A 27,785-nucleotide genomic window follows, 5' to 3' on the forward strand; every position below is an offset into this window, starting at 1 on the left:
GGCGCTGACAAAAATTGCCCGATTTTACGCACACGCAGAGCGCTCTCGCGTACATGAGATTACCACATGCAAAGGCTCACGGACGGCCCGAGTTTTCCCGCCCCACTACTTGGTGCGCTGCAGTCGGTCACTTACACGCGTACGGGTCTCTGTAAATGATATGCACGCACACAATAGATTCTCGCTGGCGCGCGGCGTTCCACGATTTTAACTCATTGTCAGAATCGGGCAATCGAGCAACTCACAAAGGGAGGCTGAGAACTCGTCATCACCGATTTCGTTCAAATTCATAGTATATGTTGGGCTAGACTAGAACTAAAAGTGAGCCAAGTAAAAAGACGAGATGGCCAAGCGTTTTGCAGATATTATTGTTTAAACATTTTATGGGTAGTAGACAAGCTTTTTGAGTTAACATGAAAAACAAATAGCATACCCCCACCACGTCTTCCGCACCTCTATTCCTATCTACACTCAACGATGGAAGTACTCCCACCATTATCTATTCTCATTCTATTCTCAATGCTCCCACCACGACGTTGCTTGGATAGGGGCATAGGGGATTCCCAGGCCTCATTGCCAACACAAGTCGTCTTCATATTTATTGAGTTTTTTTCATGTAATCAACAGTGATTTTTGCGGTTTTCGCGGGTGAGCATCTTCGTCCTCATCGGATGTTTTGGCTTCCGAGTTATCATGTTTGTTCGTATTTGATTCACTTGTTAGTAATTTTCGGTTTTTGCGAGAGGGTTTTAGGCAGTGGTCTCGGTTCCTCTTTCGTCGGGACGTCATTCGGTTTCGGCAGTTTGGAATTTGGCCAATACAGCCAGGTACGTACGTATGTATGTACGTTACGCACGTAGTCATAGGTCTGAATTCGTTGGACGTAACCTTTGATTCAGGGAATAAGGGATCCTCTAGACGTCACGCACGTTTCATATGGCATGTCATACAGTCACAGTTGTCAACTACAAGTGAAATAGGACCTCATACGTTGATGCATGCAGTCGGTTTGACGGTGAGAAATTACAAATACAAGTAAGAATACTTATAAGTATCATATATTTATACAATTGCCGCCTGATGCACAGAACCAATACAGTACGTTATCCATTTTTTGTTAGCCGAATTTGATGCGTACGATTTTTGTTTCTCGCAATAACTCGCAAAATTGTAAATATCACTTTACCGTATACTCTAAAATCTCATTAATCTCCTTGCAAGAGCTGAGCTTGTACGTACATTCACACCTATACCTAGAAGTCATTATCCTAGTCACTGTACTTTACAATATTAATTTTTCAAATGACGCTATTCTAATTGACAATCAGTTCAATTCGATTAAGACTTGAGCCTTCTAGTGACGCGATACATCACATACATGTCCTACAGATGATATTTCAATACGTTATGCAGGTGATAGAAAATGTCTGGATATAATCGCAAAGGTCGTGGCCGGCCAAGGGGTAGGGGGAACGGACCTCAGACGGAACGAAGCAAGTCACCATCCAAAAGACAAAGGGCAAATGTCAATCAATACCAAAGGTAACATATAGTTGATAGATTCCAAAGGTTATTGAATTTCACTTGATAGAATATCGATAATCCTGGTTTGGTCATACCTGGACATGATAGACATAGACTTAAACTCTATCTATTTTATTCCAGAGTAAATAAAAATGATAACCGTGCTTCAAGAGACTCGAGTGAAAGTAGACAATCTAATGCAGAGCAAAAGCGTGCTCCAAGATATTCAAAGTTCAATCAGTTGTTGAGATTGAGCAAAATGAATGGCAATGAAATAGCTGCTGAAGTATATGCAAATACAGATTTTAAGCTATTATTAAACAGCAATTTGAACAACGATTTTTTGGTACTCACAATTCGGGTTTTGGCAGAGCTGAGGTTTTCTAATTTCACAAGAATTGTAAGAAATATACTAACAGATGCTTGTAAATCAAGGTTTTTTGAAAAGTTGAAATACCATTTAGAAATTCTACCCCTCGAATCCCAAGTCAATATGAGAGAAAATAAATTTTACTGGGAAGATGTTGACGGTTTCTGGGAAGCCTTGGCTATGTTTTTCAAAACAATCATCAATATTGTTCCGGTAGAGGCTCACCACAAATTGATACCACTAATCCTGCAACACATTATACAATCCATTATGACACAAGCAACTCATGATATTGATCTTCACATAAAAACACAATTCAAGCAATTATCTGATCAACTCTATGAAAAGAAAAAAAAAAATGTCATTTACGAAGCGTCGAGTAGAGCAACTATGTTGGATTTCCGACAATTGAGCGTTGTCCCGACAGTAGAAGATCTCAATGATCACCATCCTTACATCAGGCCTTGTAGGATTCAAGGCGCATATGATTCAGTTGAACATTACCTAGATGTACAATTTCGTCTGTTACGTGAAGACTTTATCTTTCCATTGAGAAACGGGATTCTAGAATACAAAAGATTGGCAGATACAAGAATCCGTTCCACACAAATTTCGGACATACGAGTTTTTCAGGAAGTGGAAATAATTAGCCCAACAATAGTGAAGGACAAAGTCGGTTTTATCATTTCCATTGGAAAAAAACAGAAGATAAACTGGATTCGTTCAAAATGCTTCATGTATGGATCACTTTTATGTTTAACTAATGATAATTTCAACAGTGTTCTGTTTGCTACCGTTGCTGAGCGTGATCCAAAATTGTTAGAAAAAGGAGAGGTCATTATCGAACCTTGTATAGGTACGCAAATCACAGATGGAATGTACAATTGCAAATTTGTCATGGTGGAGTCAAAAGTGTATTTCTTGCCATACTATTATACCCTTAACAGTTTACGTGACATGTCTGAAGAGAATTTCCCAATGAAGCGGTACATAATAGATGCAAAATCCACAGCTACCCCACCGAAGTATCTTAACCACAGTACCGTTTATGCGTATAAAGAATTTAAAATCACCGTTTTGGACAATAAATCTTGGCCGAGTCCTGTAAAGCTTGGACTTGATATATCACAGTATGAAGCACTCAAAGGTGCCCTTCAACAGGAATTATCAGTATTGCACGGGCCACCAGGAACTGGAAAGACGTTTATGGCACTACAAATAGCCAGTACATTAATAACTAATTCCTCAGCATGGTATAATCCAGCACAGCCAACGCCTATGATTGTTGTTTGCTTGACGAATCACGCTCTAGATCAATTTCTGGAAGGTATTCTAGAATACACGGACTCTCTGCTCCGTATCGGGGAACAGTCTAAGAATCCAAAGTTAGCAAAATATAAACTGAAGACTGTGCGAGATAATTACTTGAAAGATGAGAAAAATAAACATCATGCCTGGCAGCGTACGGGTTATTATCGGAGGGAGTTGAAGCGGATACTGGATCAACTTGGAGAAGCCTATTCAGCTTTTAAGGCTTTAACTAGTTGTACGTCACTTGTTTCGCCAAATTTATTCCGCACATATCTCAGCAATCAAGAATTACAAAATTTAACCGCTAGAAATCTGCTTACTAAACTTTTTGGCACTTATCTGGCTGATATAGCTGTTCAAATAAATCCAACTCAATGTGAGTCTGTTCAGTCACCACTCATCGATGATAGTGACTCTGAAAATGAATACATAGATGCAGATGATGACTTGGAAGTAGCAAGTGTCAGTCATGCAGATGATTCAAGTTTTACTTGCTTGGAGATCAGTCACATAGATATTGCTAAACGTGATTGTGAAACAGAACTGAGTAAACATAAAGCAGACAGCCACCAATTCAAACAACTCAGCTCTCAATTGTCTCAACTGCAATTTCTTCAAACTGCTTTGACGGTGAGAATCCCTTTGTACAGCGTTAAAGAGATAGAAATGAATATCATTACTCAAAAAATAGTATCCTACTTGGAAATTATTCTCTGTTATGAAACTTGAAACTTAATAAATCTCTGTAGGATCCTTTGAGGTCTTAATTCCAACCTTTTTTCTACATTTGGTATAAGTTGAACTATCATTAGCTCAATATTTAAGTTTAATTATTTAATATTTAACGATTTGTTTAAAATCAGCACTGCCATTGATATCACTATCAAATAATTGAACAATACTAACAGTTTCAAACCATATCAACATCAAAACATATTAATTTATAGGCAAGACTCAGTGAGCATCCGCAAAACATGCATAAGTCAGAAGCAGGTCCGTTGTTACGAGACATCAATTGGGAAACATATTGGTATTGGCTGGAAAGCTGCCATCTATCTGTTAAGGAGAAAATAAAACTTTTGGAAAAAGAGTATCAAGAAATTTCTTCGCAGCTAAGTGACTTCAAAAGTATAACTGATTTAGAAGTAATGCGGAATTCTTTGGTTATTGGTTTGACCACAACAGGCGCAGCTAGGCTACACGAATCATTGCGAGCTCTACAATCTCCGATAGGTATGTATCACATAGTATGTTTACTTTAACTTCTTACAGATTCTACTGAATGAAAGTAGTTTTTTTTAGAGATTACAGTTTTGAGGAATGATTAAATTTTGGTTTATTGTTTTCAGTGTTAGTAGAGGAAGCAGCTGAAATACTCGAAGCCCATGTAATTTGCTCTTTAACGGAACATTGTCAACAAGTCATCCTGATTGGCGATCACAAACAACTACGTCCAAAACCAGCCACTTATGAATTGGAAAAATATTATAACCTTGACATTTCTCTTTTCGAAAGGATTGTAAAAATGAGAGACAAGTGCACGCAGTTAGTTATTCAACACCGAATGAGGCCAGAAATTTCTGCATTGTTGACCCCATCTATCTACGAAAAATTGTCAAACCATATATCGGTTTATTCACATCCTATGGTGAAGGGCATGAATAAAAGTTTATTCTTTCTTAACCACAGTAATGAAGAATCAAGATCTTCGGACATAGAATCTGTGTCCAATCCATTTGAAGTTAAATTTCTGCTGGCTCTGGCAAAACATCTAAGGTTCCAAGGATATGCACCAAAAGAAATTACAATACTGAGCACGTATAATGGTCAGTTGTTCAAATTCAAAGAGGTAAGGATACACAATGAAATCTGTTATCACATCATCTATAGGTATAGAACAAATAGTTTTCAATGTTTTTTCAAACCCACTTAATCATCATCAATGTGAATTCAAAAAGACAGATATGTACACGATTTTTCGATAAGTAAATATGCCAGGTGTAAGTGACATTTACATCATATAACTTGTGCCTTATGCGTCAGTGAATTTTCAAAATCATTCCCTTGACTTGCATCTGACTCATTTAGACTAACTATTTTGTCTCTAAGGCCACATGTCAATTTCAGGCTGCAAAGAACATACCAATTTTGCGCGAAGTGCGCCTAACAACAGTTGATAACTATCAAGGCGAAGAAAACAAGATCATACTGTTATCGTTGGTGCGTAATAATAAATCGGGCAATGTTGGCTTTTTACGAATAGAGAATAGAGTTTGTGTGGCACTATCACGTGCTCGCGAAGGATTCTACATTATGGGAAACATGAACAATCTGATCGTTGGAAACGAAATCTGGCCAAAAATTAAGAGAACACTGGAAAGCTCCAATGCTCTTGGAGACCATCTGGTCTTGCAATGCCAATTACACAGCGATCAGTTAACAGAGGTATTAATTGGATAGAATAAATTATCTGGAATTTGGTAATAAGTTTTTCAACTTGAATTATTATAAGCTTAAATTGTTCGAATATCCAGCAAGTCACAAGGATTTAAGCTACGACTAAATAACAGACTTTAAATAATGTAGCGTGTCATTTCAGGTAAAGTCTGCTTCTGATTTCAAACATTCTATCGATGGTGGGTGTACTCGGCAATGTGATGCACTTTTATCTTGTGGACATACCTGTAATAAGCGTTGTCATTTATCAAACCGTGAGCATAAAAAATACATTTGTAAACAACCTTGTCTACAAGCGTGCATAAGGGGACATGTTTGTGGATTGCTGTGTAATGAGACCTGTAAACCTTGTCAAAACATCATTACCTTTACGCTGAGTTGTTCGCATACTTGCCAGCTTCCTTGTAGTACAGATATCACAAAATATGAATGCAATGTTGAGGTACCAGGAATATAAGTTGTTCTATCCTATCTATTTCATATTTCACATCATTCTCAGATATGTTAGGATTGACTTTCTATTGTGCCAACAGATCACAACTATGTTGCAATGTGGCCACGTGGTTACAAAGCCTTGTCATCGCCCCGCTTCAACATATCCGTGCCCTATGCCTTGCAAATATGCATTACAATGTGGTCATGTATGTCGTAAGAAATGCCACGTCAAAGACGATCCCTGTCATTTAAAGGTACAATATCATCGATTTATAAATAACTCGAAACTCGTATTAGTGTTGCCAAAATGGTATTATGGTTTTGCTCTATTTTAAAATGTTTTAGTATATTTGTCAAGAAAATTGTAAAAAAATTGCAATTGGCTGCGAATCGAATCATCTTTGTCCAAAGAAGTGTCATGAGCTATGTGAACGTTGTGCCATTGTTGTGAAAAAGGATCGTTCATGTGGCCATACAAGGCGCATCGAATGTTCAACGGATGTGGAATCTAAAATTTGTGCAAAGAAGTGCAATCGCAATTTACCCTGCGGACACCCATGCAAGCGCACATGTTCTGAGCCATGTGGACAGTGTAAAATAATGGTTAGTAGATAGCACACGCTGCTGTGTGAAGTGATTTTCTGAACTCCGTGAAATTGAGGATATAAAATTCTCACCAAAATTTGTGACTCACCAAATCACCCCTTTTAAAATGTCAGATAGGAATTAATAGATTAACAATCGTATTGACTAACTAGCTTCTGATTCTGATTTTGATTCGGATCGATAAGGATCTATCACTCACTATCTGACGTTCCAAACGGGGTCGTTACATTTCATTCCAATACTGCTTTGTTTACAATATTTCATGAACGTTACAGGTCGATAAAATTATTCCCGACTGTGGTCATGTTCAGGAAATCGAATGTGGCAAGAAGCCATTGGCTAAACTTTGTAAAAGTAAATGCCACCGTATGTTGAAATGTGGACATCCTTGCAAAGCTCTATGTTCTGAACCTTGCACAAAAAAATGCGAGTATCCAAGGCCTATGCTAAAGCCTGGCTTATGTCAACACTCTTATGCGTTACCGTGTTACAAAATAGAAGCTGGTGAGTCAATCCCTCCATAATTCCAAAATGAATTCTTAGTTTCGAAGTGGAAAACGTTTCATTAACTTGATTTTCTATTGTATCAGTGCATGCATGTGTTATTTTATACTGTGCACTACCAAGAAGGTGCATGCTACAGGCAATTTTGAAAATTCCTGTTACCTTTCAGGTTTAGCAGAATATGCCGATGCGCTGCTACAACATTGTCCAACTCCATGCGCAGCTCAGTTGCCTTGCGGTCACGTGTGCGGTGGCACCTGCGGGACCTGTAAACAAGGGCGAATTCATGAACCCTGCCGTGAAAAATGCAACAAAATTCTTCTCTGTGGCCACAAGTATACTAAAAAAAGAAAAGCAATCAGATTGTTCAAAATTACAATATAAAAATTTCATAAAAATATCAAAATACTGTGATAGACATAACTTCATCGTTGTATGTTGAAAATTCACTGTTACAGATGCCAGGATCTTTGCAAAGATATGTGTTCGCAATGTGGGGAAGTATGCTCCCTAAGATGTGAGCATGATGTATGCCGGAATGCATGTCGAGCACCTTGCAAACCATGTCAGGTAAGCCTACATTTATTGCAGATATTTAGACTGTCATTGGAGGCAATAAAAAAAAACCGATCCCCCAATAGATCCTAATGCAACTCGGTTCCAGGATTGATACTGTTAATTTCCAGATGTTGATATTTCAATATAATTTTTTTTCAACAGAAACCTTGTACTTTGAAATGCCAACATATCCAATGCAAAAAAATGTGTAGCGAAATATGTGACCAGGATCACTGTGACAAACCTTGCGCTGAGCAGCTTAAATGTGGTCACCAATGTGTCGGATTTTGTGGTGAACCATGCCCACCGCTGTGTCGGATTTGTGATACAATGGAATTATCGAAATTCATTAGAGAGAGCCATAAAAATGATGTGCGGTGAGAATATTCTTAATACCAATCATGAAGAGTGCAAATTAGGGTTGGAATTCTGGTTTTCAATTTTAAAACGTGTTCAAATATTGAGAATCTTTCATATTTTTTTACTCTCTCTTCATCCTACTTTTGCAGATTTGTGTACCTACCAGACTGTGGTCACAGCATCGAAAGCAATTTCCTTGATTGGGTATGGCTGAAAAGCAACAGAATTGGTATTAAAACATGCCCGCAATGCGAAACGCGTATTATACATTGTAAACGATATGCAAATCAAATCAAGAGAGAGCGTATAAACAGGCAATTCGTCAGCACCAACGTATACCAAAAACGGTTAAAATTGATTATTGATAAGCAGAGAATTATCAACGACATTACCCGTCTGCTATCGACGTATACATCACAGTTTCCAGGTAGTTCGAAAAACTCAAATTTTACCAAATTTACACCACGAATTTCTTTTTCACGTTAAATCACTGAAATGTTGAATTTTGTTTGAAATTGGTGGCACTCGGAATTGATGACAGGAGTTGTACATTTTCAGACATAAAAGCTCGCAGGAATCTGGTCGAAAGCTTGCAATTTTTTGTTGACCACGCTCAATTTCTCAACATTTTACAGCTCAAAGATATGAGCATCAAATTAACAATTGCTGAAACTATTTTAAGTGAACTTCAAAAGGTACCGAGTGCTTATCGTAATGTCAATGACTGTCCTGTCATTTTCAACCAAGTGATCATGCTAATGACATCTCTCTCTCCCGATACTCATCTCTCCAATCAAATGGTTGATGATCTTCGAAATGAGCTCAACAGATTATATTACATGGTAACAAATACGACGTTTTTTTATTCACATATCAAATTTTTTACATAAGTCAAGTGCACTCAGAACAAAACTGAGTCGTGTCTGACCTAGTATTCTTTGTCCACAAAAATTGAAAAGTGTCAGTTCAAGTATCAGTTTTTCATATGTCAATTCAATTGAATTGAATTGCAGGTTCAGCTCTCTAAACTCGAGAGAACAAAGGGGTTAGCCCAAAGTGGACCTGCGCTACAAATGGAAATCATTCGTTTAGGATTGTTGAACTTGAGAAAATTCACGGAATACACCGGAAACGTAATCTTCAAACAATTATCTGATCTCCGTCAATCACTTAAATCACGAGTCAAGCTTAATGAAGTAAAAGGTATCAATGTTTTAAGTGTAGTTGGGATAGAAGAAGAAGGTTGGTACAAGTGTCCTAACGGGCACATTTTCTCAATAGAATGTAAAATATGTCCTTCGGCACCACTAGCTCCCGTTGTGAAGTAAATTATGAATACATATACTATACGTTTATCAGCTATAGTCAGGATGTAATTATTTTGTGTTTTTGTTATATATGGTTATTTGATGCATTAGAAATGTATGCAATAGAAAAATGCTTGCGACAACCATGTGATTTTTTACACCTGATACGCGTATTCGTTTAAATATTTTTGAAAAAAATCGTTTCTCTTGTGTGCATTAGGGTAATTTTTTTATCTGAACAGTATTCACATCATAGAGAGATTCTGGAAACCTTGAACGCGCGTCACAACAGAACCAGTTTGATAATTCATTTTATTGCATGTAATAATCATGAAGATTTTAAATTTGATGATCGACAATAGTTTCACACATCAAAGACATGAAAACTAAGGGATGACACGGCACCTCTGTGATACGTCAAAAATAATGCAAAATAAAATATTATCACCAGTTATTTTTCGTGAGCATAACATAAATGAGTTGAAAATAATTTTTACACTAGATACAAAATAGCATACGTCTCACTAGACACGTTTCCGATCAAGTACGGTCCTATGCATTCAAAAATATTTAGATACTTCCTGAGACCATATTACCTATATACAAAATAGTACAATTCTTTTTATCTCAGTGATCTTCAGTTACCCAGAACAGTTAGCAAACCTATGATAGTAACTGCTACTGCGTGAAAGCAAAAGGTTTGTTATGAACAACAATTTTCTTCTAAATGTCGTAGAATACAGAAGCCAGTGGATATCTGATCATGAAAGCCAAAGCACTGCTAACGATCTGAAAATTTGAATACCGATAAATTTGATATCATTCAGAAATTGAAAGATGAGTATAAAGGAAGGTAACAAAAGCCCTTCTAGTTTACTGGAAATCAAAATTACCTGCACCGCTATAAGGATCATAGTTAACCTTGGCTCAGATGTGGGACCGATAATTAGTAGGATATAATTAATCAATGTCAAATTATTACACGTCACCACACCTTGTTTGTCTTCCTTCCAATTAACGATTCTCAATGTGCGAAATACCCACATGCAAAGTCTAGCTGTAGATAGAGAAATTGTTTTTTTTTCTTTCAGACTAAGGAAACAATTTGCGGTTGAAATATGAAAGATTTTTAAACTTACCAAGCAGAGTTAAATCTGACTTCTCGAAAACTGTGACACTGATGTCCAATTTGTCGGTATCCTTATTGTATCTGAAACAGTTTAAATTCTATCAATTGGTCGTACTACAGAAGTAGTCATTTATCGCGCAGTATGTTATGTTTGAGTTCCAAAAATCAAAGGAGAAAGTTGTTTTTGTTTTCAAAACTTCCAATCAGTTTACTTATTTTTCTCTTCGACTTAGCTAGGACAAAATTATAATTCAGACCTACGGTTGAGACTTACCTAGGAAGTCTGTGCCTTGGGCATGGTACCAGATGAAATAACTGAGGTATACTGTACAAAAAGTTGAAAACCTGCGGTATGAAAAATAGTAATATTGTCTTACTAAAATGACCCAATATGCCCACAACAGCAAAGGTCATTCCAGAAAGGTAGCAAAAAGTGTCTCCTACGAAAACCCGCGATGGATACCTGTAAATTAATAAATGTAAAAAAAAATCATGATAATAATTGTAAAAATGATTAATAAAGAAATAATTGATAATTGTGGAAAAAACTTGGAATATTTTTCAAAATTTCTATGATATAAAATAGAACACAGAACACTACGCGAAGTATTGGGTGAAAAAAAGATAGAATGTAGCAATGCCCCTAGTGGCCATTATAGTTCATTGACTGACAATCAAAAAAGAACAGCTGCTTCTTCTTCCACCCTACACAATAAGTATATCCGTTGCTAAGCTAAGCTTGGATAAACCTGAAGCAGATGTTCTCCTTAGGGTATATGAAAATTTGTACAGGTATAAACTAAGATTGAAAGAGAAGATGGAACCGTGAGCGTTAAAAATCTGCCGCTGCTCGGTACGTTCGCAAACGTTATATTATTTAATTGAGTACAACAAATAAATCACGGTCAGTGTACAAGTAATTATCCGCTGAAAAAAACGAATCATTTTTTCGTTTTTTCAATAAAGTGCTGTCACTAGGACCTGAAAAAAATCAGAATAAAAAGAAAGTAACGGTTAGACAATCGTCAAGATGTTTTCCACCGCATATCTGCTCCGAAAGACTTTTTGAATCGGTTAATTTTCATAAATATGCTCAACACATGAATACGCCAGTTCGAATTAAAATTACTCTTTTTTCATCGTCCAAGTTTTGATGAATTAATATATTGACCGAAATTTCAATTTGCATCACCCCCTGTTGCTCATACTGCCCCCAATGAATTTCTAATTTTTAATGAAATTCAAGTAGCACCCCTAGCTAACAATTAAGAAATAAAAATTGCACTCTGAATCGCTGTTGGATGGAAAAATGACGCACGCGCGCGTATCTGCCTTGCGCACATGATAGTTTCGCCGCGTTTCGGGTGTGGTTTAGATTTTGCATTCACATTCGCATTCGGTCATTGAATTCAGTAGAGACCAACGAACAGGTTAGTTGGAGATATACCGAACGTAAATATTTCAACCCGGTTTTAGAATGGGGCTGGTGTTCGAGTGGAATAGTTTCTAAAAATATGCGATATGCTAGAGGCGGACGATTCCGTCTCAAAAGTGTCTTGACTCCTGGACCAGAGAGGCAGCGGTAAATTGATTCGGTGAGTTAATAACAATTGAACTGTTGCTAGGCACTGCGAATGTATGTTGAATTCGCGCCTATAGTCGGTGTCAAGTAATTCCGTGATTCGAATCTGCGGGGTTGCGGAGGATGACGTCATCAACGAGTGATGACGAATCGTCTGCTGTCAGAACGAGCTCTTCTTAAACTCGTCACTTTTTTTACTTATTCTTTTTTTTTATTCTTATTTTGTTTCACGGAACACGGTCAAATAATTACCGACTGATGATATAAAATGTGAACAGCCGTCAGCATCGTCAGCGCGGAATTTTTCTTATCAATTCAAAAAACTTTTGGATTTACTTCAGACAATTCATGCGATGTAATGAAAGCCGGGGGGAGAACAATGTTATTATAAAAACTGTGCATTTCCGATTTTCGATATTCATAAAAAAAGTTTCATGGATACGTCCTTTAGATGAATTTATATCGGTGAGATTGATCATTAAAAAGAATGTTCCTTTATAATTTACAAACGGTTTTTCAACTAATTGTAAATCAGAGTATGAAAGAGAAATAATAAGTAATATGCCGGAGGCATAGCGACGAATGTAGGACGGCATGCATTCGTAGGCGCGAAAGACCCTAGAGACGTCTTAAAAAGCACCTTATTTTATTTGCCGTTTTTTTCTTCTTCAATATATGTGGTAAATTTTTTCAGGTAAAAAGATGCACGTGTCCGAATGTTTTGGCCAAATGTGATGTATAATGAAAAAGTCCCTTTTCTCGAATTTAAAATTGAGCAATGAAATGTGAAGTTCGCAGTTCTAAGAACTGAGCTTTCAACGTGTGGATATGCAGGGCCGTCTAGATTGGAAGCTGGTCTTGCTCTATACGTTATTAGTTTTACAAATTCTTATCGTCGTAATTTACGTGGCATCCACACCCCCTCCAGAAATTATTGCAGCGACAACTCAAAGCTCAGTCTCATTTGTGAAAGTTGAAATGCCAAAGGTAAAATCAACGTTGCGCGTCAATGAACTACTGCCAATTGTTCACAAAGTCAGCCGTAATATAGCAACTTTGACTCTTGAACTTTTTGTTTACAGGCGCTACAAAGTGCACCACGAGTTGATCGATTGCCAACACCTGTGCAGACAATCAAGAGTAATATATACTTGAAAGACAAATACGCATTTCAATCATTTACAAAATATAATTACACATCCTGTTGGCGAGATGGAGTGGATGGACGGAGGATGGAAAGTAGCAAGACAATAAAACGTTGTATTTGCGATCATGGATGGCATGGTTCTGATTGTGGGCAGCCCGAAGTAGTTTGGCGAGCAATTATGGCTTCGAAGCAAAACATTAAACTAGAAAAGCGCAAAATATTGAGACGTCTCATTTATGTTTTTTCATTAAATGACTACAATTCGGCAATTGCGGAGATAATAGTAGAAGAACTTTATAATGTTGTTGATCTGTTTGTGATCTGTGACTACAGCGGTGCGGAGGATAATTTTAAGCACAAGCTCGCTAAAGGCCTGCTACAACGAGAACAAGATAAAATTTTGTATATTAATATAGCTAGCAAGATACGTAAACCATTAAGAGTAATCTCTAAATATATATGGGAAAAAGTATGTAAAATTGTGCAGAATTTAAGAGATGATGACATTTACGTAACGACTGAATCTGAACAAATTTTAAATTTACGAGCACTCATGTTCCTTAAGGTATACGACGGATGGCCACAACCTATTGGCTTTCGATTAAGATGGTCTGTGTTTGGTTTTTTCTGGCAGCATCCTCTTAAAACTTCAATTGTCATTGGTGCATCTACAATTAGTTTACTCCACGAAGCATATCATCAAAATTCAGTAATTCTACCAAAAGAGTTTGATGGTGAAGTTAGTGATAGAGAAACTCTAGGACTGGTTATAGGAGATCTAAATCACTATGGGGGATGGTATTGCTATCTTTGTCAGGACCCCGCAAACATACTGACATCTCTACATCACAGGACAAATATAAAAGAGAAGAATATTAAGCTAAATATCGATGTTTCATATGTTGAAGAACTAATCGAAACCGGCGTATGGTTAGACAACAAGACTGCACTTTTACGCGCCTACAAATCTCGCGATTCTTATTTTGCTCCTGATATAGTAATGAATAACACGTGGAAGTATGACTGGCTGGTAGAAAATTTCTATGCAAAGTTAGATTACTATTAACATTTAGGCAATACCCACGCCTGTGATATTATCTCATACTCGACACTCTAAACATTACATAGTATAGACCGAATTTACACACCAAATCAATATGTTGATTAAAATATAAATGTTGAATAATTTGTACGTAACTTGTTAAAAACACTCCGATCTATTTGTATTTGAATTATTATGAAATCTGTTTTACTAGCTTACTGTAAACACAGCCCTCTCAGAAAAATAATTGTCTTCGAAATATAACATGATAGGGATAAAACAACCAATGTGCATTAGCTCATATGTTATCATCCAAAATGATATTTACTCATTTCATGTCAATTTCACTAAACTTTTTAAAATACTCCAGAGACTGATTGTTGTGTAATTAAGTATCAGTAAATATGGAGAAATAGAAAGAAGTACTCACCAGTTATATTTGAACAGAGCGAGTGATGTAGCCATGTACGGTAGCATGAAGTATAGTGAAAACTGATGTGCTTTCCATAAACTCCCAGATAATTCCAATAAATTGAAGATCGATATGCTGGCCGCTATAACCAGGCTTTGTCCAACTTCCAACCCATTAACGCCAGCCAGTATGTTGATAGCGTTTGTACAAAATACCGCAAGCATCCCCATATATAAATAATAGAGTAACCAAAGATCGACGGAAAATCCAAACCAGGTCCGCAATGGCTTAGGAACTATGATCAATGTGGAATTGAAATTCACATAGTAAACCATCAGAAGTGGCAAGGATGCAATTGTGGGTAGTAATAATTTATGTCTCCATCGGAGATCCAGAACATCATCAGCAAATCCCAATAACAGCATACAGCATATTGATAAAAGCGCTGCTAACAATTCCACAAACTAGAATCAAATAAAATGTTCTAATATAACATCATCAACAACAATTTCTTAAACTTACAAGTCTTCATCATTATACTAGAGGTCAAAGAGCATAGATAAAAGCTCAACTAGTTGGAACTTTGTGTAGCAAAAATGAAAATTCCAAAACAAAGTGCTGAACAATCATCAAGAAAATCCTTGATCTCAAGATCTGTAAATTTGCAATGCCATAATTACCGAGTAAGTTTTGATTTGAATACGTGGAAATCCATACACTATAATATGAAATTCAGCCCACATTGTATAATACTTATGCAGTCAATTTCTAGTATTCATTAGATAATTTTTCAACTGAATTTGGTAGTTCTTAAGCCTAGGTCTGATGAATCGTTGACATTGTGAGAGCGATGGCTGGATAGTTGAACAAGAGTCATAGCTAAGTGTGACTGTGTTTACCTCATTATGGGGAAAGTCTGCGTTTTTGAATATGTAATCGCTGAATGGAACAGGGATGAATAAAAACATTGTGATGAGAAACACACATCCTGTTACAACTCCCAGTGCTTCCGGTCTAGACAAATAAGATATACATTTATAAACTTTAAGTGACAGGTTGATGGGAAATTGAAACCTAATTATCTATTTGAAACTAACTTACATTCTACCACCACTTTTCTTGTTCATATCAATACCGTATAGGTTACCTTTGATGAACATATCTGTCAATTTCGGTATCAATTGAACTGTCAAGAAGTATGAGGCAATTGACATGAGTCCATTAATGTATATGGGAAAACTCATCTTCGACGATACATCACTTTCCATCCCGAATGATAAGATGAAATTCAATCAAACAAGACGGTTGAATACCACCGTGAAGCCTACTGCTTTGGATCACAGATCATCACTTTATGCTTATGCTGTCCACTATAACCAAACTCGGATTGTTTCTATAATGCATGAATCTATTTTCGGTACATTCATTGTAGTACTACGTGCAACGCGCACGGTTTCTTCTTCTAATCAGCTGACAATGATCGAGTTGACGTTGGCGTAAAGCAGTAGTTGAGAAGGGATAGTGTCGAAAAAAAATAAATTCGATTTAAATCGACAGCTGTCACGGAATTTTGCTCCGTTGTGGCTCCGTTGCTCACATTATTCCACCGATCTCTCTCGTTGTTTTTATTTGACGTCCCAGACTTCATTTTCTTATACCTCTCCAAGAAGGCACTCAACAACATAACGTTTTGGCCTCAAAATTTAGTCCAAGTTTTAACTAACTAAATACATTTCGGCGAAATATGGTAAATCATTTGAAATTTCTCAAAACTGCTGGTTAGACATAACCTTTGGAAATATGCATCATAATAGCCTACAATGACGATTATTAGAGCTGGTTAATTTAATCATCATTTTATTACAAGTTTAATTACATTAATATTAAATCCTAAAGTAGAAAATGTTTTAATTTCTTGACTTTTGTTTAACATTTGCCTTGTCTTTTTATGTGGATTTTTATGCGATACATTTTCTTACACTTTAATTTCAAAGTGGCTCTGTTGATGATATTTGTTTATAAACTGGTAATGATTGCAGTCAATGGACAACGAGAAACAAAAAGATGAAATCATTGCATTAGAAAGCATCTACAACAAGGAAGAGTTCTCATACCACAAGGAGAATGACCAATATGAATGTACCTTGAAAGCTTATGTAACACTGCCCAAGGATTATTTTTTCACGTACAAAGATAGTCGGCGTCCCGAAGATCCCGTTGAAAGTGTACCCATTTCTCATCTACCACCATTGTCGTTGTTCCTCACCTTACCATTGAACTATCCATCGGAATCACCACCAAAATTTACTTTGGTTTCATCTTGGTTGAGTCAATATGTTCTTGCTAAATTATGTAAAAAATTAGATCTGTTATGGGAGGAGAACAAGGGACTGGAAATTCTGTTCACGTGGATGGCATTTTTGAAAGATGAGACACTTGAGTTTTTGAATATAGAAACAAGTCTTGGAATTAACTCTGCCTATACTTTCTACAAAATGAATTCAGAGGCGACTCAAAACGCAGGAAACATTAGTGAATTCAAGGGTGACAAAACAGAGGTTAATAAAGATCCAAAGAGCAAAAATATGGAACCAAGTATAGATGTGAGAAAATCTGTGATCAGAAAAACGACTCATGAAAAACATCCAACAAAAAAACGTGGTAAAAAACAAAGAACTAGAAAGTTTGTAGACCAACGGGCTATTTCTGATCGTTTAATAGGTATAAATCCTGTCCAAATGCTACTTGATTATGACTTGAAGCGCAAACAAACAGAGTTTAAAAGAAACTTCTACATGTGCAAAATTTGCTTCTTAGACAAATTAGGGGACCATTGTACACAATTTGTACCCTGTTTCCACGTCTTTTGTAAGGAATGTATTTTCACCTACCTAGAAATAAGAATCAAAGAAGGAAATGTTAAAAATATTAGTTGTCCAGAGGACAAATGTTTGTCTGAAGCAACTCCAGGCCAAGTGAGTTGATGGCTTCTTTCAAGTTTATGCATGGTCATTTTATTTAGTCAACTGTCCATTGTTCAATAATCGTCATGTTTTCATATAGGTCAAGGATTTAGTTAGTCAAGAATTATTTGCCAAGTATGATGCTACACTTCTGAGTGTTACGTTGGATACAATGACTGATATCGTCTATTGTCCACGTCCCCACTGTCAATATCCTGTCAGTCGAGAGCCTAATGATAGGATGGCAAGCTGTCCTGCTTGTCAATATGCCTTTTGCGTTTACTGTAAAATGGTCTACCATGGGATCGAACCCTGTAAATTCAAGTCAGGTGAGATGAAGATTATTTACTACAATAACAAAATCAACTGAACACAAGTAATTTTTTCTCATGAATTATGTTTGTTCCAAAGCTGAAAAAGAAAAACTTGTAACCGAGTATCAAAACGCTCCAGATGAAAAGAAAGTCCAACTTGAGCAGCGATATGGAAGAAAACAACTACAAGCACTAGTCGAAAATACAATGTCCGAGCACTGGATAAATACTAATAGCCGCCACTGCCCTCACTGCAATGCTGCTATTGAGGTATGAATAACCGAATGTTTGTCATAATTAAGGAATTGTTCATGAGACTTTCAGAACTATTTTTTTATACTCTTATTGATCATGATCCATTTTTATCAGAAATCCGATGGTTGTAACAAAATGGTGTGCTGGCGCTGTAATACATATTTTTGCTGGTTATGTGGGACACGTTTAAGAGCTGATACACCTTACGTACATTTCCGTAGTCCGCAGTCCAAGTGCTATAATATGCTCTTCCATGGGGTGGTTCCGGAGGCAGGACAAGACGACGAAGACGACCTAGACTTTCCTGCATTATACCTTGACTATAATTCCGACGATGAGGAATTCAATAACGAAGATTTTGTGATAGAATTTGACCTGTAATTGTGAAATTCAGAGGTTCACAATGGCAGTAACCTTGATATAATCTTTCCTGAATCCACAATTTATTTATTCCCATTGAGTATTCAAAATATTTTCTATACGCGGTTTTTTTCATATTTTCATTATTTACATTATTCCAAGTATGTTTATTTCAGGCCAATGTGAGATTTACCACTTTTTAACTACATAGAAACAATGTTCACTTCGCTGAATACTCTAAAATTATATTTTTCCTACATTTCAAGGCTCACAATCTATTGTTGAACGCTTTATAGTTTACAAATAATTCATCAAATTTATAGCCAAAATAAGATGAACATGTTCTCTATGTGATTCGTTCGTATATAATTGTAAATACTTGTTACACACTCCTTTGTTATACACTATTTATTCTAGCATTTTGTCAAATACCGATTGAGCTACAGGGGAAAAAAGAGAGCTTACTTGTAACTAATAATTTGGTTCTAATGGTTTCACAAAATTAAACCCAACGCCAAAAGCTTACATCAAATTGGACATAACGTAAGGTGCATCCTATGTTGCATTGTAGGATTAAAGTGAATCAACAACTTACACTTTTGGAGTAATTTGTTGCCCGCAAAATCGACTATTTTGCGGCCACAACCATAAAAATTCAATATTTGTATGCAAAAAAATTGAGTAATTTTATAAATTTCAATTGTTTACACATTTCGTGTATTCATGCTCATAAAACGCGCATGTTTTTTGGATTTGCAATTTATACATAATGAGAAGTTATGTCATCACGAATACAATTCTGATCAATGAAAATAAATTAAACTTTCAGGAATTATCAAAATTTTGTATTTGTTTCTTCTGTACAAAATTTGATCTTGTGTACAAAATACCATCAACTCATTTATGCTTATAACAGTGAAGTAAATCAGTGACGGTTAGCTGGACGCTTACAATCAGTGTACAATAATTTGTGAACTTTTAATCTTAGTGAACTGACGTAGAAAGAACCTAGAACCTAAAATATTTGGTTGTGCAACAAGGTACGGCTATTACTTGCCAATGGGTTTGAACGATATCAGGAAATGGAGATAACATTGAAATATAACTTCTTGAAATCTACCTGCTGATTATATTAGATCTGCACTCTATTCAAGATTAAATGTATAAGTTCAAAGCTGAATGTTGCAGATATGCTTCTTCAATACAGGACAGATCACAAATTACTTTTGAGGGTAGTTAAGAATTCCGTGATGTGGGGAGCAACTCTTTCTGGGTGATTGTTGTGAACGTCATGATTTCCCTGTACAACTACATGGTTATGTTTAAGATTGACCATAGCGTGTGTATTAAGTCTTTCCATTTCCTTATGGTGTTTTGCTGTCACTGTTGTTTCTGCAAATACAACTAGTATAGGGATATGAACATGCTTAAGTATAGCGGAATGTTGTTCATAATTAAATATGGGTAAGATGCCAAGCTTGAGCCGTGGATCACGGGTGAAGCTGTACCTATCACCAACTTTAGTGATGGATCTTTTCGACAGAGCTTCAGCAGCTGGGCGGTTCAGAGCATTGTATCTAGAGTTCATAAGTATGTATATAATTTCTTCAATGGTATATAATCTTGCCGCATCCGTTTTTTCTTCAATATTTATGGCATTATCATGCTTAGATCGAATGTAGCTGATTATTACATCGTCGGATATTGGCCTAGCAATGACCGCATCAAGGCAAATAAGTTTGGTAACTCTCTCAGGATAAATAGAGGTGAACATCGTGCCCAAATTCCCCCCAAGACTATGCCCTATGTAGATACATCTCTCCCAATTTAGATAATCCAGAACTTTACGAATCGCGAGAATGTAATTAAGATATTCCAATGGCATTCCCTTAGGGAAATGCGAAGATAATCCGTGACCCGGCAAATCAATACAGATAAAGTAATAGCTACTCGGTAGTAGAGGAATCAGTCGGTCAAATGAACCTGCATTGTCCAGAATACCATGAACTGCCAAAACACATCTATCATTTGGAGATCCCCATGCTTTGGCAGCGATATGGCCCCAGGGCATCGGCAGTCGAAGTTCCTGATGTGACATGACTGTGAACGAATAATGTCTACATAAATCAAGCATAGTTTAGACATTTACACAGGTTGTCTGACAATCCAATATGCAGCGGCAGTTAGGTCTTATTTTTTAAAAAGTTCTAATGCCTCAGTGCACAGGTGCAGGGGATCATAATATGCGATTTCTGATCTTCAGAAGCAGATCTACTACTTGGGCTCACGGAGATGAGATTACTGGTTGTCTTGATAATCAAGCTTTTGGATACATAAAAATTTTATAATTACCCGATTGGTCCACAGGTTGGTTTTCAAAATCGGACCGTAATTCTATTTTTAGGCAATCACTCCTCGTTAGAGATCAGATTTATAGAAGCCGGATCAGCTAGCCCACACCTATATGATCGATGCATACAGTTCTTTGCACCACTCTACAAACAAAAGTGATTTTGGCGATGATTTGCATTAATCATCAAAAATTAAAGTCGATAAAGATAATGATGTGGTTGATTATTCCCTAGGTTACGTTGTATCCCTAGGTGATTGTACTTTGTCCTATTGGATTAATATTCATACAGTTTTTGAATTCAAATTCTCAGTACATTGACATTTTGGATCATCGCGGTCTGTTTCTTCTTCCTTATTGGCTATTCCTTCACGAAGTGTATAAAAGCACAGAAAAATAAGTTCTATGCGTGAATGTTCAAATAAATGTATGGCTACCGTAACCATACGCCACAAACGCTTCATAAATCGCTACCGGTTGATGATTCCGAAAATCACTGAAGGTCGAACAGTTCGGTAATCGGTAATTTTATTTTATTAAGTTGAACTTATTCTGTTTGTATATTTATTTTCTTTCAAATTCTTTGTATTATTTTTATTTTTTTCCAACAGTACTTAAAAATTTGTATTCAAACATGATAGCTATCATGCTAATGTTGAAAGTAATTGGTGATCTGCTTGCCTATTCGGAATACATTGAAGTTGCGTTCAAAGATGTCTACCTTTTACCGGATTTAACTCCCATGTGCTATGATCTATCGGTTTTATTTTAGCGCGGTAAATGTATCTTCTAAGAGGTGTACACCTAATAAAAGTAAACAGCGGTGAAAGTAATAAAATTGTGCAGGGCTCATAGAATTTGACAGCATTTTAGTAAACAATCGACAAACGTTACTTGTTCATTATTAGATTGTTTCATAAAAAGTAAAAAATCACATAACATCGATATAAACTCAACTATTGCAAAATCAGAGCCTATGATTACACATGGTATGATGAATGCATAAGTTTTTAAAGTCTTGTGCGTTGAGCGAGTGTAAGGGGATAATAGTTTTGATAGGTTAAAAACAATGTCATGTGTCACATTTCAAAGATTGACAATGTTCAGGATAGGATTGTTGAAGAATATAAGGGGTCTAAATAATTTCCTTGCAGCATGTGAAATCCCTAAAAACAGTGGTGTTCCTATAGTAATCAAATCTCTAAACGATGAACCTAATTTTTCACACAACAAGCAAGCTGTTACAATCCGATTGCAACGAAATATTTTCACGTACAGTGCTTCTTATGGCACAAAAGGTATACAAGAAAATATCTCTGCACTCCACATGAAAAAACGTCCCTTAAGAAAAAAAAGATCTGTGTCGGAAGACGAAGATACAGCTATTCCTGGTGTAAGTTTTACACAACACCCTATCCTTGTGGAATGATTAAAACCGAAGAGATTATTTGCACAGAACAAATACAAATTTTTTTTACTTGAAAAAATTCACAGTTCTGGAATGTTAAATCATCAGCCACTGCTGAAGAATATGATTTAGAAAACCTCATGGTTGGTTTAATCAAACAGGATCTGTACGTCCCAGAAAAAATTCGAACTTCATCAAAATGTGAGTATAACTTGGTATTTTCAATGTATTGTACTGAGTTGTCAAATTTGCACAAAATAGCGATCAGTGGCACAAGGAAAACCGGTATAACTCAATAATACCTGTGTGTGTTGAATTTTTGTCGCATTAGCAGTTTGTGACGATGTATTTGAACTTGGAATTATAATATCTCAACAATATTGGCGTTACGATAGGTACCTGAAAAATATTTGGTCAAGTCAATTATTCATTGTCAGTGGGATTTACCAACTGGAGTTTCCAGTTTCATCAGAAGTTTTTTTAAGTGATGCAATACTACCAAATTTTTACATTATTTCTATGATGCTTATGAACCTAAGTGATATTTTTCCACCCATTGAGCAAATAGATAAGATATTTTACCATCATTATTATCTTGATTTGGCACTGTTTTCAAATCTGACTTATCATGAACATTGATATTTATCTCCTGTTCGAAGTTTTATTGGACTTTTTTCTGCGTTTTTATTAATTGTCACATCACTGGCAAAAAAAGTCTTGTAAGATTAGTGGATCAGATATGGAATTTGTTTTGAGAACATTGTTACCATGTTTGAATCTGCATATCCCTCCATATATCATCCCCCACATCATGATGCCATTCTCATGTATGATTGTACCATGCATGTGGATGTGTATCTGCATATACATATAAGCATACACAATTCTGGTACCCATTGCCAGTCAATCTGAAGCCCTTGTTGAGTGAACAAAAAAAATTTTGATCATTTAATGATGATCGTATAAAAATGAGTGTTGTGCTTGGAATACTTTTCAATTTTTATCACATGAATGTTCTCTCAAAGTTAAATGTGGTTATGCAAGAAATCAATAAAGACTGTGGAAGCCAGTGGCCAAGATAGACATTCTTCAGTTGAAGTAATGTGGTTTTCAAGTCATCTTTCTCTAAACAATAAACCAGTTTACCTGTAGAAATTTTAAACAAATAACAGTCATACCTCACAGCACATTCTGAATACCTTGTTCACATGATTATATTTAATCTTCAGTTCCTTTGTGCACCAGACTCACTGATGAGTAAATGATACTTCTTGAATGGAATGTGTTGCTTGATGATAATTGTGCTGTGAAAACGTAATAAATTCTTCTGCAGTGTTACTCTAAATATCAACCGTTATGTCAATAGTTACTTGAGATATAAGTACTAACAAAGTTGAGTTTCAAACTTAACAGTAGGAGAATAGACAGTGAACACTATTTGAAAACTGTGCTTGGTAAACACGTTCTCAATTTATAGAGTTGAATGACTACATAGAAATCTTTGAAAATTCTAATAATCAGAACAAAAGTATACATTTATTGGGAAATTCAACATGAATAACGGCGAACGACCAACTATACCTCTCTGTGTTTCGTTACCATTACCGCAGAATGAGCTGCAGGAAATAATTGAGAAAGCAAAGGACTGGGCACTCATGCATGGAACTTGTATGCGTTCAAAGGAAAACTTCAATAGAGATGCACTACAGTTTGCTCCATTTTTACTTATACCGTCATCGTTTCCGCGTGAAGAATTTGAGCGAGCCTGTGAAATTCAATTAATTTTGAATCAACTTATGCACAGAGTAGCTTACAATTATGAATTCCTAAAAGAAACCCTCAAAGAAACAATAAAAGTAGACACTTTTACTCAAAAATTGTTTGAGATTTATGAAACGGTTCACAACGAGGGATTCACGCAGAAAATATCCCTGGGATTGCTGAGATCTGATCTGATGTTGGATACCAGTTGTCCAGAAGAATTTGGATGCAAAAGTTACGGACCGTATTGTTGCTGGAAACAAGTGGAAATCAATACCATTGCATCAGGATTTGGTTGGCTTGGGCCAGCTGCTACAAATTTACATAGATATATTCTTACGGAACTTAATAAATCTGAAAAACTAAAGAATCTACCCGATAATAACGCACTGGAAGGATTATGTACTGGGCTTATCGAAGCATGGAAAATTTATGGCGATCCAAAGTAAGTGCTTAATTTTCTAGAAAATTTACAGGTTAACCAATATTTGTATAAAAAATGCTCACAAGCATTGTAGACTGATTTTTATCAGTGTCTATTAACGTTGAATTCTAAAATGTTATTAGTATGAAGATTGCTATCTATTTTTTAGCTATCTCACTTTAAATGTTTGCAGATCTGTTATTTTATTCGTCATTGAAGATGTAACTTACAACATTTGCGATCAGCGTTTCCATGAATTCGAAATTAGACGACTCAACCCCAATGTAAGGGTGATTCGAAGAACACTGACTCAACTTGCCGTAGAAGCAAGTCTGGGTCCTAACAAGGAGTTAATCGTAGGCAATCGTACAGTGGCAGTTGTATACTTCAGGTGTGGCTATGAACCTGACCAATATCCTACGGAAAAAGAATGGAATGCAAGATTACTTATAGAAAGAGCACTAGCAATCAAATGCCCATCGATTCAGTATCACTTGGCTGGCGCTAAAAAGGTCCAACAAGCATTGGCTAAACCTGGAGCTGTAGCACGATTTCTAAAAGACGAGAGAACTGTGAAACAAGTTCGTGGAATATTTACTGGTAGATAGCACTCAGTATTGGCGTCTTCATTTCATGTGAATTATCACGTGATGAAAGCTTTACTCGTGTTTTGAAAATTCGCAGGTCTTTACGCTTTGGATTTTGACGAACATGGAGACAGAGCGATAGAGGTCGCAATTGCAGACCCTGAGCGTTTCGTTTTAAAACCTCAGCGAGAAGGTGGAGGAAATAATGTCTATGGATTAGACGTACGAAAGGCTTTAGAGTCTATGAAAAACAAACAAGAGAGAACAGCTTGGATACTCATGGACAGAATCCACCCACCTTTGCAAAAGAATTATCAAATAAGACCTGGAAGTACAACAGATTCCGAATTGAAGGAAGTTGTTTCGGAATTGGGCATATTTGGTGTTATCATAGGCGATGAAAAAAATATTATATCCAATACACAAGTTGGTCATATGCTGCGAACAAAACTGGCCAGTGCAGACGAAGGTGGGGTTGCATCTGGACTGGGAGCCTGCGATAGCCCTTATTTGATTGACTGATTCTTTGACCCACTACTATTGTAATTCCGGTATTGTAATGTCGGGTATTTGGATGATTATTTACTCTTCCAAAGATGTGCTAAATAATTCTTAAATAATTCATGATGGTTTATACTGTCCATACTATAGAAAAAAATATTTTGTATTCCAGCAAGTCACATGTAATTCGCATTTGTATAACATTTTTTTCTAGCAGTTACAGAAGTCTTTCCTGTTTACAGACATGACAATATCTTTTCTCAGCGCTACGCATCATATTTGTAACAAGTTTTTTACCTGTAGTTATATTTTTTATAATACTGGGCATCATGAATATTGGCTTGTTATCTTGACAGAATAATTTATCGATCGAATATCAGATAAGATATCGATGTCAGCAATGAAATGAAAATTTCATTATCACTAAATCCAGTTTCTGCCAATATTTAAAGAATTTCTCTTCTTGGCTGCTGGTATATTTTGTTATTACGCATTTTTACTATCTTAATCACATGTTTAGGAATGTGTATATTTTTTTTATAATATGTAATAATGGGAATAAAGTAGTATTTGCAATACCATAACTCGCAATTCTCCATGTCCAGACAATTCCATTCTTACGAATTAAAAGGATCTACCATAAATGAGCACAACAATTTGTTTCATGTTCTAGCAATGCCAGATGTCATACACGCCGTAGCTAAGTATGAAGTTGAAGCAGAGCCTCGTGAAGTCTACTTTTTCAGGGAGGGCACAGTTGTTTTTTGGAACATCTCAGAACTTGAGAGTGGGAATGTCTTACAATTCTTGAAAGCTTATGAAGAAGACAGCTATTCCGATAAGTTGGTTCAAACTGAAAGCGAACTGATGTCCTATACATATTCAGACACTGGGTATTAAACTATATCATCAGCATTCGACTCGATTCAGATTTAGTAAATAAATTTCAATTTCTGATTGCTAAAGTAGATTTGAACTTTCCATATTTTCACATGTTACAGAAAAAAGAGTCATCTCAAGGACGGAAACATAATATTGGTACCAGGGGCTACAGATCTAGATAAATACACATTCTCTAATGCGATATCCTTATCTGTAAAGCTCGGTATATGGGAGGCATCTTTAGATCGATACATAGATTCAATCGCCTTTGTGACCGATGACCTCAAGACTGGTCGACCAATAAAAATGAGCAGAGAAGAAGTCTTGAGAAAGCAGGGCGAACTATTTGCTCTGAGACATATGATTAACTTGAGCTCAGATCTTCTAGATACACCAGATTTTTATTGGGAAAGAGACGAGCTGGAAAATTTTTTTCAACAGACGTGTAGCTACTTCAGCATCTCCAAGCGAACTCGAGTATGACGAATAATATGAAATTGAAGATTCATATCCGAAACAATAACTTTCTGAAGCTGTCTATTCTTGTAAACATACTGCATATAGCTTAAAATATGTACATCCATAAACTCATAATTGAGGTCGTTTTTTCATCTATATAAATCGTTCTTTGTACTGCTAGATAGGATTTCATCGATCCCATCGACCCTATATTGTAAATTAGACTCTGCTGTACCAAACATCCACTGATATATAGTAGTATATATCGGTGCTAATATCTCATCTATAAATATTTGTTGCTAGGTGATGAACGAGAAACTCAACCACTGCGTCGAACTGGTGGAACTTTTGTCGTCTCATCTTAGCGATCGTCACCATGTTCGCCTGGAATGGATGATAATCATATTAATCATGGTTGAAGTTGGATTTGAGATATTGCATTATATCGATCGTTATTTTGGCGGTCGAGGAGAAATGTCTATAGAGCCAATACCTCGTTGAACTTTTTTCGTTAAGTGATAATCGAAATACGATATCATTGCTCGAAGTATTTATACCATGGAAATTTTCTAGTTTTGTAAATATTCGTTGATAGTCATCCTTTTTATTGCTCCTGATGTTAATATATTGCATCATATAAATGGGAAAGCATTCTCGTGATTGTAATTGTAAAATGTTTTCGCAAGTTCCAAGACTTCACAATAAACGTTGCCAAAAATAAAGAATACAAATTCGCATTTATTTCATTGTCAATGCAATGCTTGCTCATTGTTTAGC

At 36.2% G+C, this 27,785-nt stretch overlaps 7 protein-coding genes and 1 long non-coding RNA gene across 21 annotated transcripts; 5 read left to right on the plus strand and 3 right to left on the minus strand.

Annotated features, from left to right (window-relative positions):
* Window positions 1–507: 507 nt before the first annotated feature.
* On the plus strand, window positions 508–9,575 carry LOC105692287 (NFX1-type zinc finger-containing protein 1-like). 9 transcript variants are annotated; one of them, XM_048649911.1, is made up of 18 exons: window positions 508–648; window positions 754–827; window positions 867–1,015; window positions 1,414–1,542; window positions 1,666–3,835; window positions 4,153–4,438; window positions 4,555–5,054; window positions 5,333–5,650; window positions 5,805–6,104; window positions 6,196–6,351; window positions 6,443–6,700; window positions 6,979–7,207; window positions 7,377–7,542; window positions 7,666–7,777; window positions 7,928–8,142; window positions 8,275–8,552; window positions 8,684–8,967; window positions 9,139–9,575. In XM_048649911.1, exons 4-18 carry the CDS (start codon window positions 1,424–1,426, stop codon window positions 9,451–9,453), a joined length of 5,706 nt encoding a protein of 1,901 aa, XP_048505868.1. In that variant the 5' UTR covers window positions 508–648; window positions 754–827; window positions 867–1,015; window positions 1,414–1,423; the 3' UTR covers window positions 9,454–9,575. The 9 variants fall into 9 exon arrangements, 8 of the variants coding, with proteins under 8 accessions (XP_048505868.1, XP_012266799.2, XP_048505870.1 ...); XM_012411376.3 differs by having other exon boundaries at window positions 900–1,015; XM_048649912.1 differs by having other exon boundaries at window positions 516–648; window positions 724–827.
* A 152-nt stretch (window positions 9,576–9,727) lies between these two features.
* LOC105692292 (UDP-N-acetylglucosamine--dolichyl-phosphate N-acetylglucosaminephosphotransferase) lies at window positions 9,728–16,012 on the minus strand. Of its 2 annotated transcripts, XM_012411389.3 has the most exons (7): window positions 15,846–16,012; window positions 15,644–15,758; window positions 14,763–15,208; window positions 10,836–11,024; window positions 10,572–10,642; window positions 10,326–10,489; window positions 9,728–10,221 (listed from the first exon to the last, which is right to left on the minus strand). In XM_012411389.3, the coding sequence occupies exons 1-7, from the start codon at window positions 16,010–16,012 to the stop codon at window positions 10,156–10,158; spliced, it is 1,218 nt and encodes a 405-aa protein (XP_012266812.1). In that variant the 3' UTR covers window positions 9,728–10,155. The 2 variants fall into 2 exon arrangements, with proteins under 2 accessions (XP_012266812.1, XP_012266811.1); XM_012411388.3 differs by having other exon boundaries at window positions 9,728–10,489.
* On the plus strand, window positions 11,726–14,747 carry LOC105692291 (beta-1,4-mannosyl-glycoprotein 4-beta-N-acetylglucosaminyltransferase). The gene is made up of 3 exons (XM_012411387.3): window positions 11,726–12,156; window positions 12,838–13,130; window positions 13,226–14,747. Exons 2-3 carry the CDS (start codon window positions 12,972–12,974, stop codon window positions 14,354–14,356), a joined length of 1,290 nt encoding a protein of 429 aa, XP_012266810.1. The 5' UTR covers window positions 11,726–12,156; window positions 12,838–12,971; the 3' UTR covers window positions 14,357–14,747.
* Window positions 16,013–16,349: 337 nt separating the features above from the next.
* On the plus strand, window positions 16,350–19,477 carry LOC105692289 (E3 ubiquitin-protein ligase RNF14-like). 2 transcript variants are annotated; one of them, XM_020855987.2, is made up of 6 exons: window positions 16,350–16,491; window positions 16,784–17,465; window positions 17,562–17,719; window positions 17,808–18,036; window positions 18,119–18,291; window positions 18,391–19,477. In XM_020855987.2, the coding sequence occupies exons 1-6, from the start codon at window positions 16,489–16,491 to the stop codon at window positions 18,655–18,657; spliced, it is 1,512 nt and encodes a 503-aa protein (XP_020711646.2). In that variant the 5' UTR covers window positions 16,350–16,488; the 3' UTR covers window positions 18,658–19,477. The 2 variants fall into 2 exon arrangements, with proteins under 2 accessions (XP_020711646.2, XP_012266804.2); XM_012411381.3 differs by having other exon boundaries at window positions 16,784–17,719.
* LOC105692293 (serine hydrolase-like protein) lies at window positions 19,460–23,092 on the minus strand. Of its 3 annotated transcripts, XM_048649920.1 has the most exons (4): window positions 22,977–23,092; window positions 22,697–22,793; window positions 20,989–21,131; window positions 19,460–20,736 (listed from the first exon to the last, which is right to left on the minus strand). In XM_048649920.1, exon 4 carries the CDS (start codon window positions 20,732–20,734, stop codon window positions 19,850–19,852), a length of 885 nt encoding a protein of 294 aa, XP_048505877.1. In that variant the 5' UTR covers window positions 20,735–20,736; window positions 20,989–21,131; window positions 22,697–22,793; window positions 22,977–23,092; the 3' UTR covers window positions 19,460–19,849. The 3 variants fall into 3 exon arrangements, with proteins under 3 accessions (XP_048505877.1, XP_048505876.1, XP_012266813.2); XM_048649919.1 differs by lacking the exons at window positions 22,697–22,793; window positions 22,977–23,092 and adding an exon at window positions 22,465–22,482; XM_012411390.3 differs by lacking the exons at window positions 22,697–22,793; window positions 22,977–23,092 and adding an exon at window positions 21,303–21,443.
* Window positions 21,873–27,739, plus strand: LOC105692290 (required for meiotic nuclear division protein 1 homolog). 2 transcript variants are annotated; one of them, XR_007276905.1, is made up of 5 exons: window positions 21,873–22,379; window positions 22,481–22,595; window positions 26,341–26,560; window positions 26,669–27,094; window positions 27,312–27,531. XR_007276905.1 is itself a non-coding variant. In XM_012411385.3 (5 exons), the coding sequence occupies exons 1-5, from the start codon at window positions 22,056–22,058 to the stop codon at window positions 27,507–27,509; spliced, it is 1,215 nt and encodes a 404-aa protein (XP_012266808.1). In that variant the 5' UTR covers window positions 21,873–22,055; the 3' UTR covers window positions 27,510–27,739. The 2 variants fall into 2 exon arrangements, 1 of the variants encoding a protein (XP_012266808.1); XM_012411385.3 differs by having other exon boundaries at window positions 26,669–27,026; window positions 27,312–27,739.
* On the plus strand, window positions 23,287–26,248 carry LOC125499664 (glutathione synthetase-like). The gene is made up of 3 exons (XM_048649915.1): window positions 23,287–24,600; window positions 24,773–25,179; window positions 25,264–26,248. Exons 1-3 carry the CDS (start codon window positions 23,948–23,950, stop codon window positions 25,686–25,688), a joined length of 1,485 nt encoding a protein of 494 aa, XP_048505872.1. The 5' UTR covers window positions 23,287–23,947; the 3' UTR covers window positions 25,689–26,248.
* LOC125499878 lies at window positions 27,070–27,641 on the minus strand. Its single transcript, XR_007276907.1, has 2 exons — window positions 27,502–27,641; window positions 27,070–27,392 (listed from the first exon to the last, which is right to left on the minus strand). It is a non-coding gene; the product is annotated as an uncharacterized LOC125499878 (long non-coding RNA).
* Window positions 27,740–27,785: the final 46 nt, after the last annotated feature.

The sequence above is a fragment of the Athalia rosae genome, chromosome 2, assembly GCF_917208135.1.
Source record: "Athalia rosae chromosome 2, iyAthRosa1.1, whole genome shotgun sequence".
In the NCBI taxonomy this organism is placed as follows: domain Eukaryota; kingdom Metazoa; phylum Arthropoda; class Insecta; order Hymenoptera; family Athaliidae; genus Athalia; species Athalia rosae.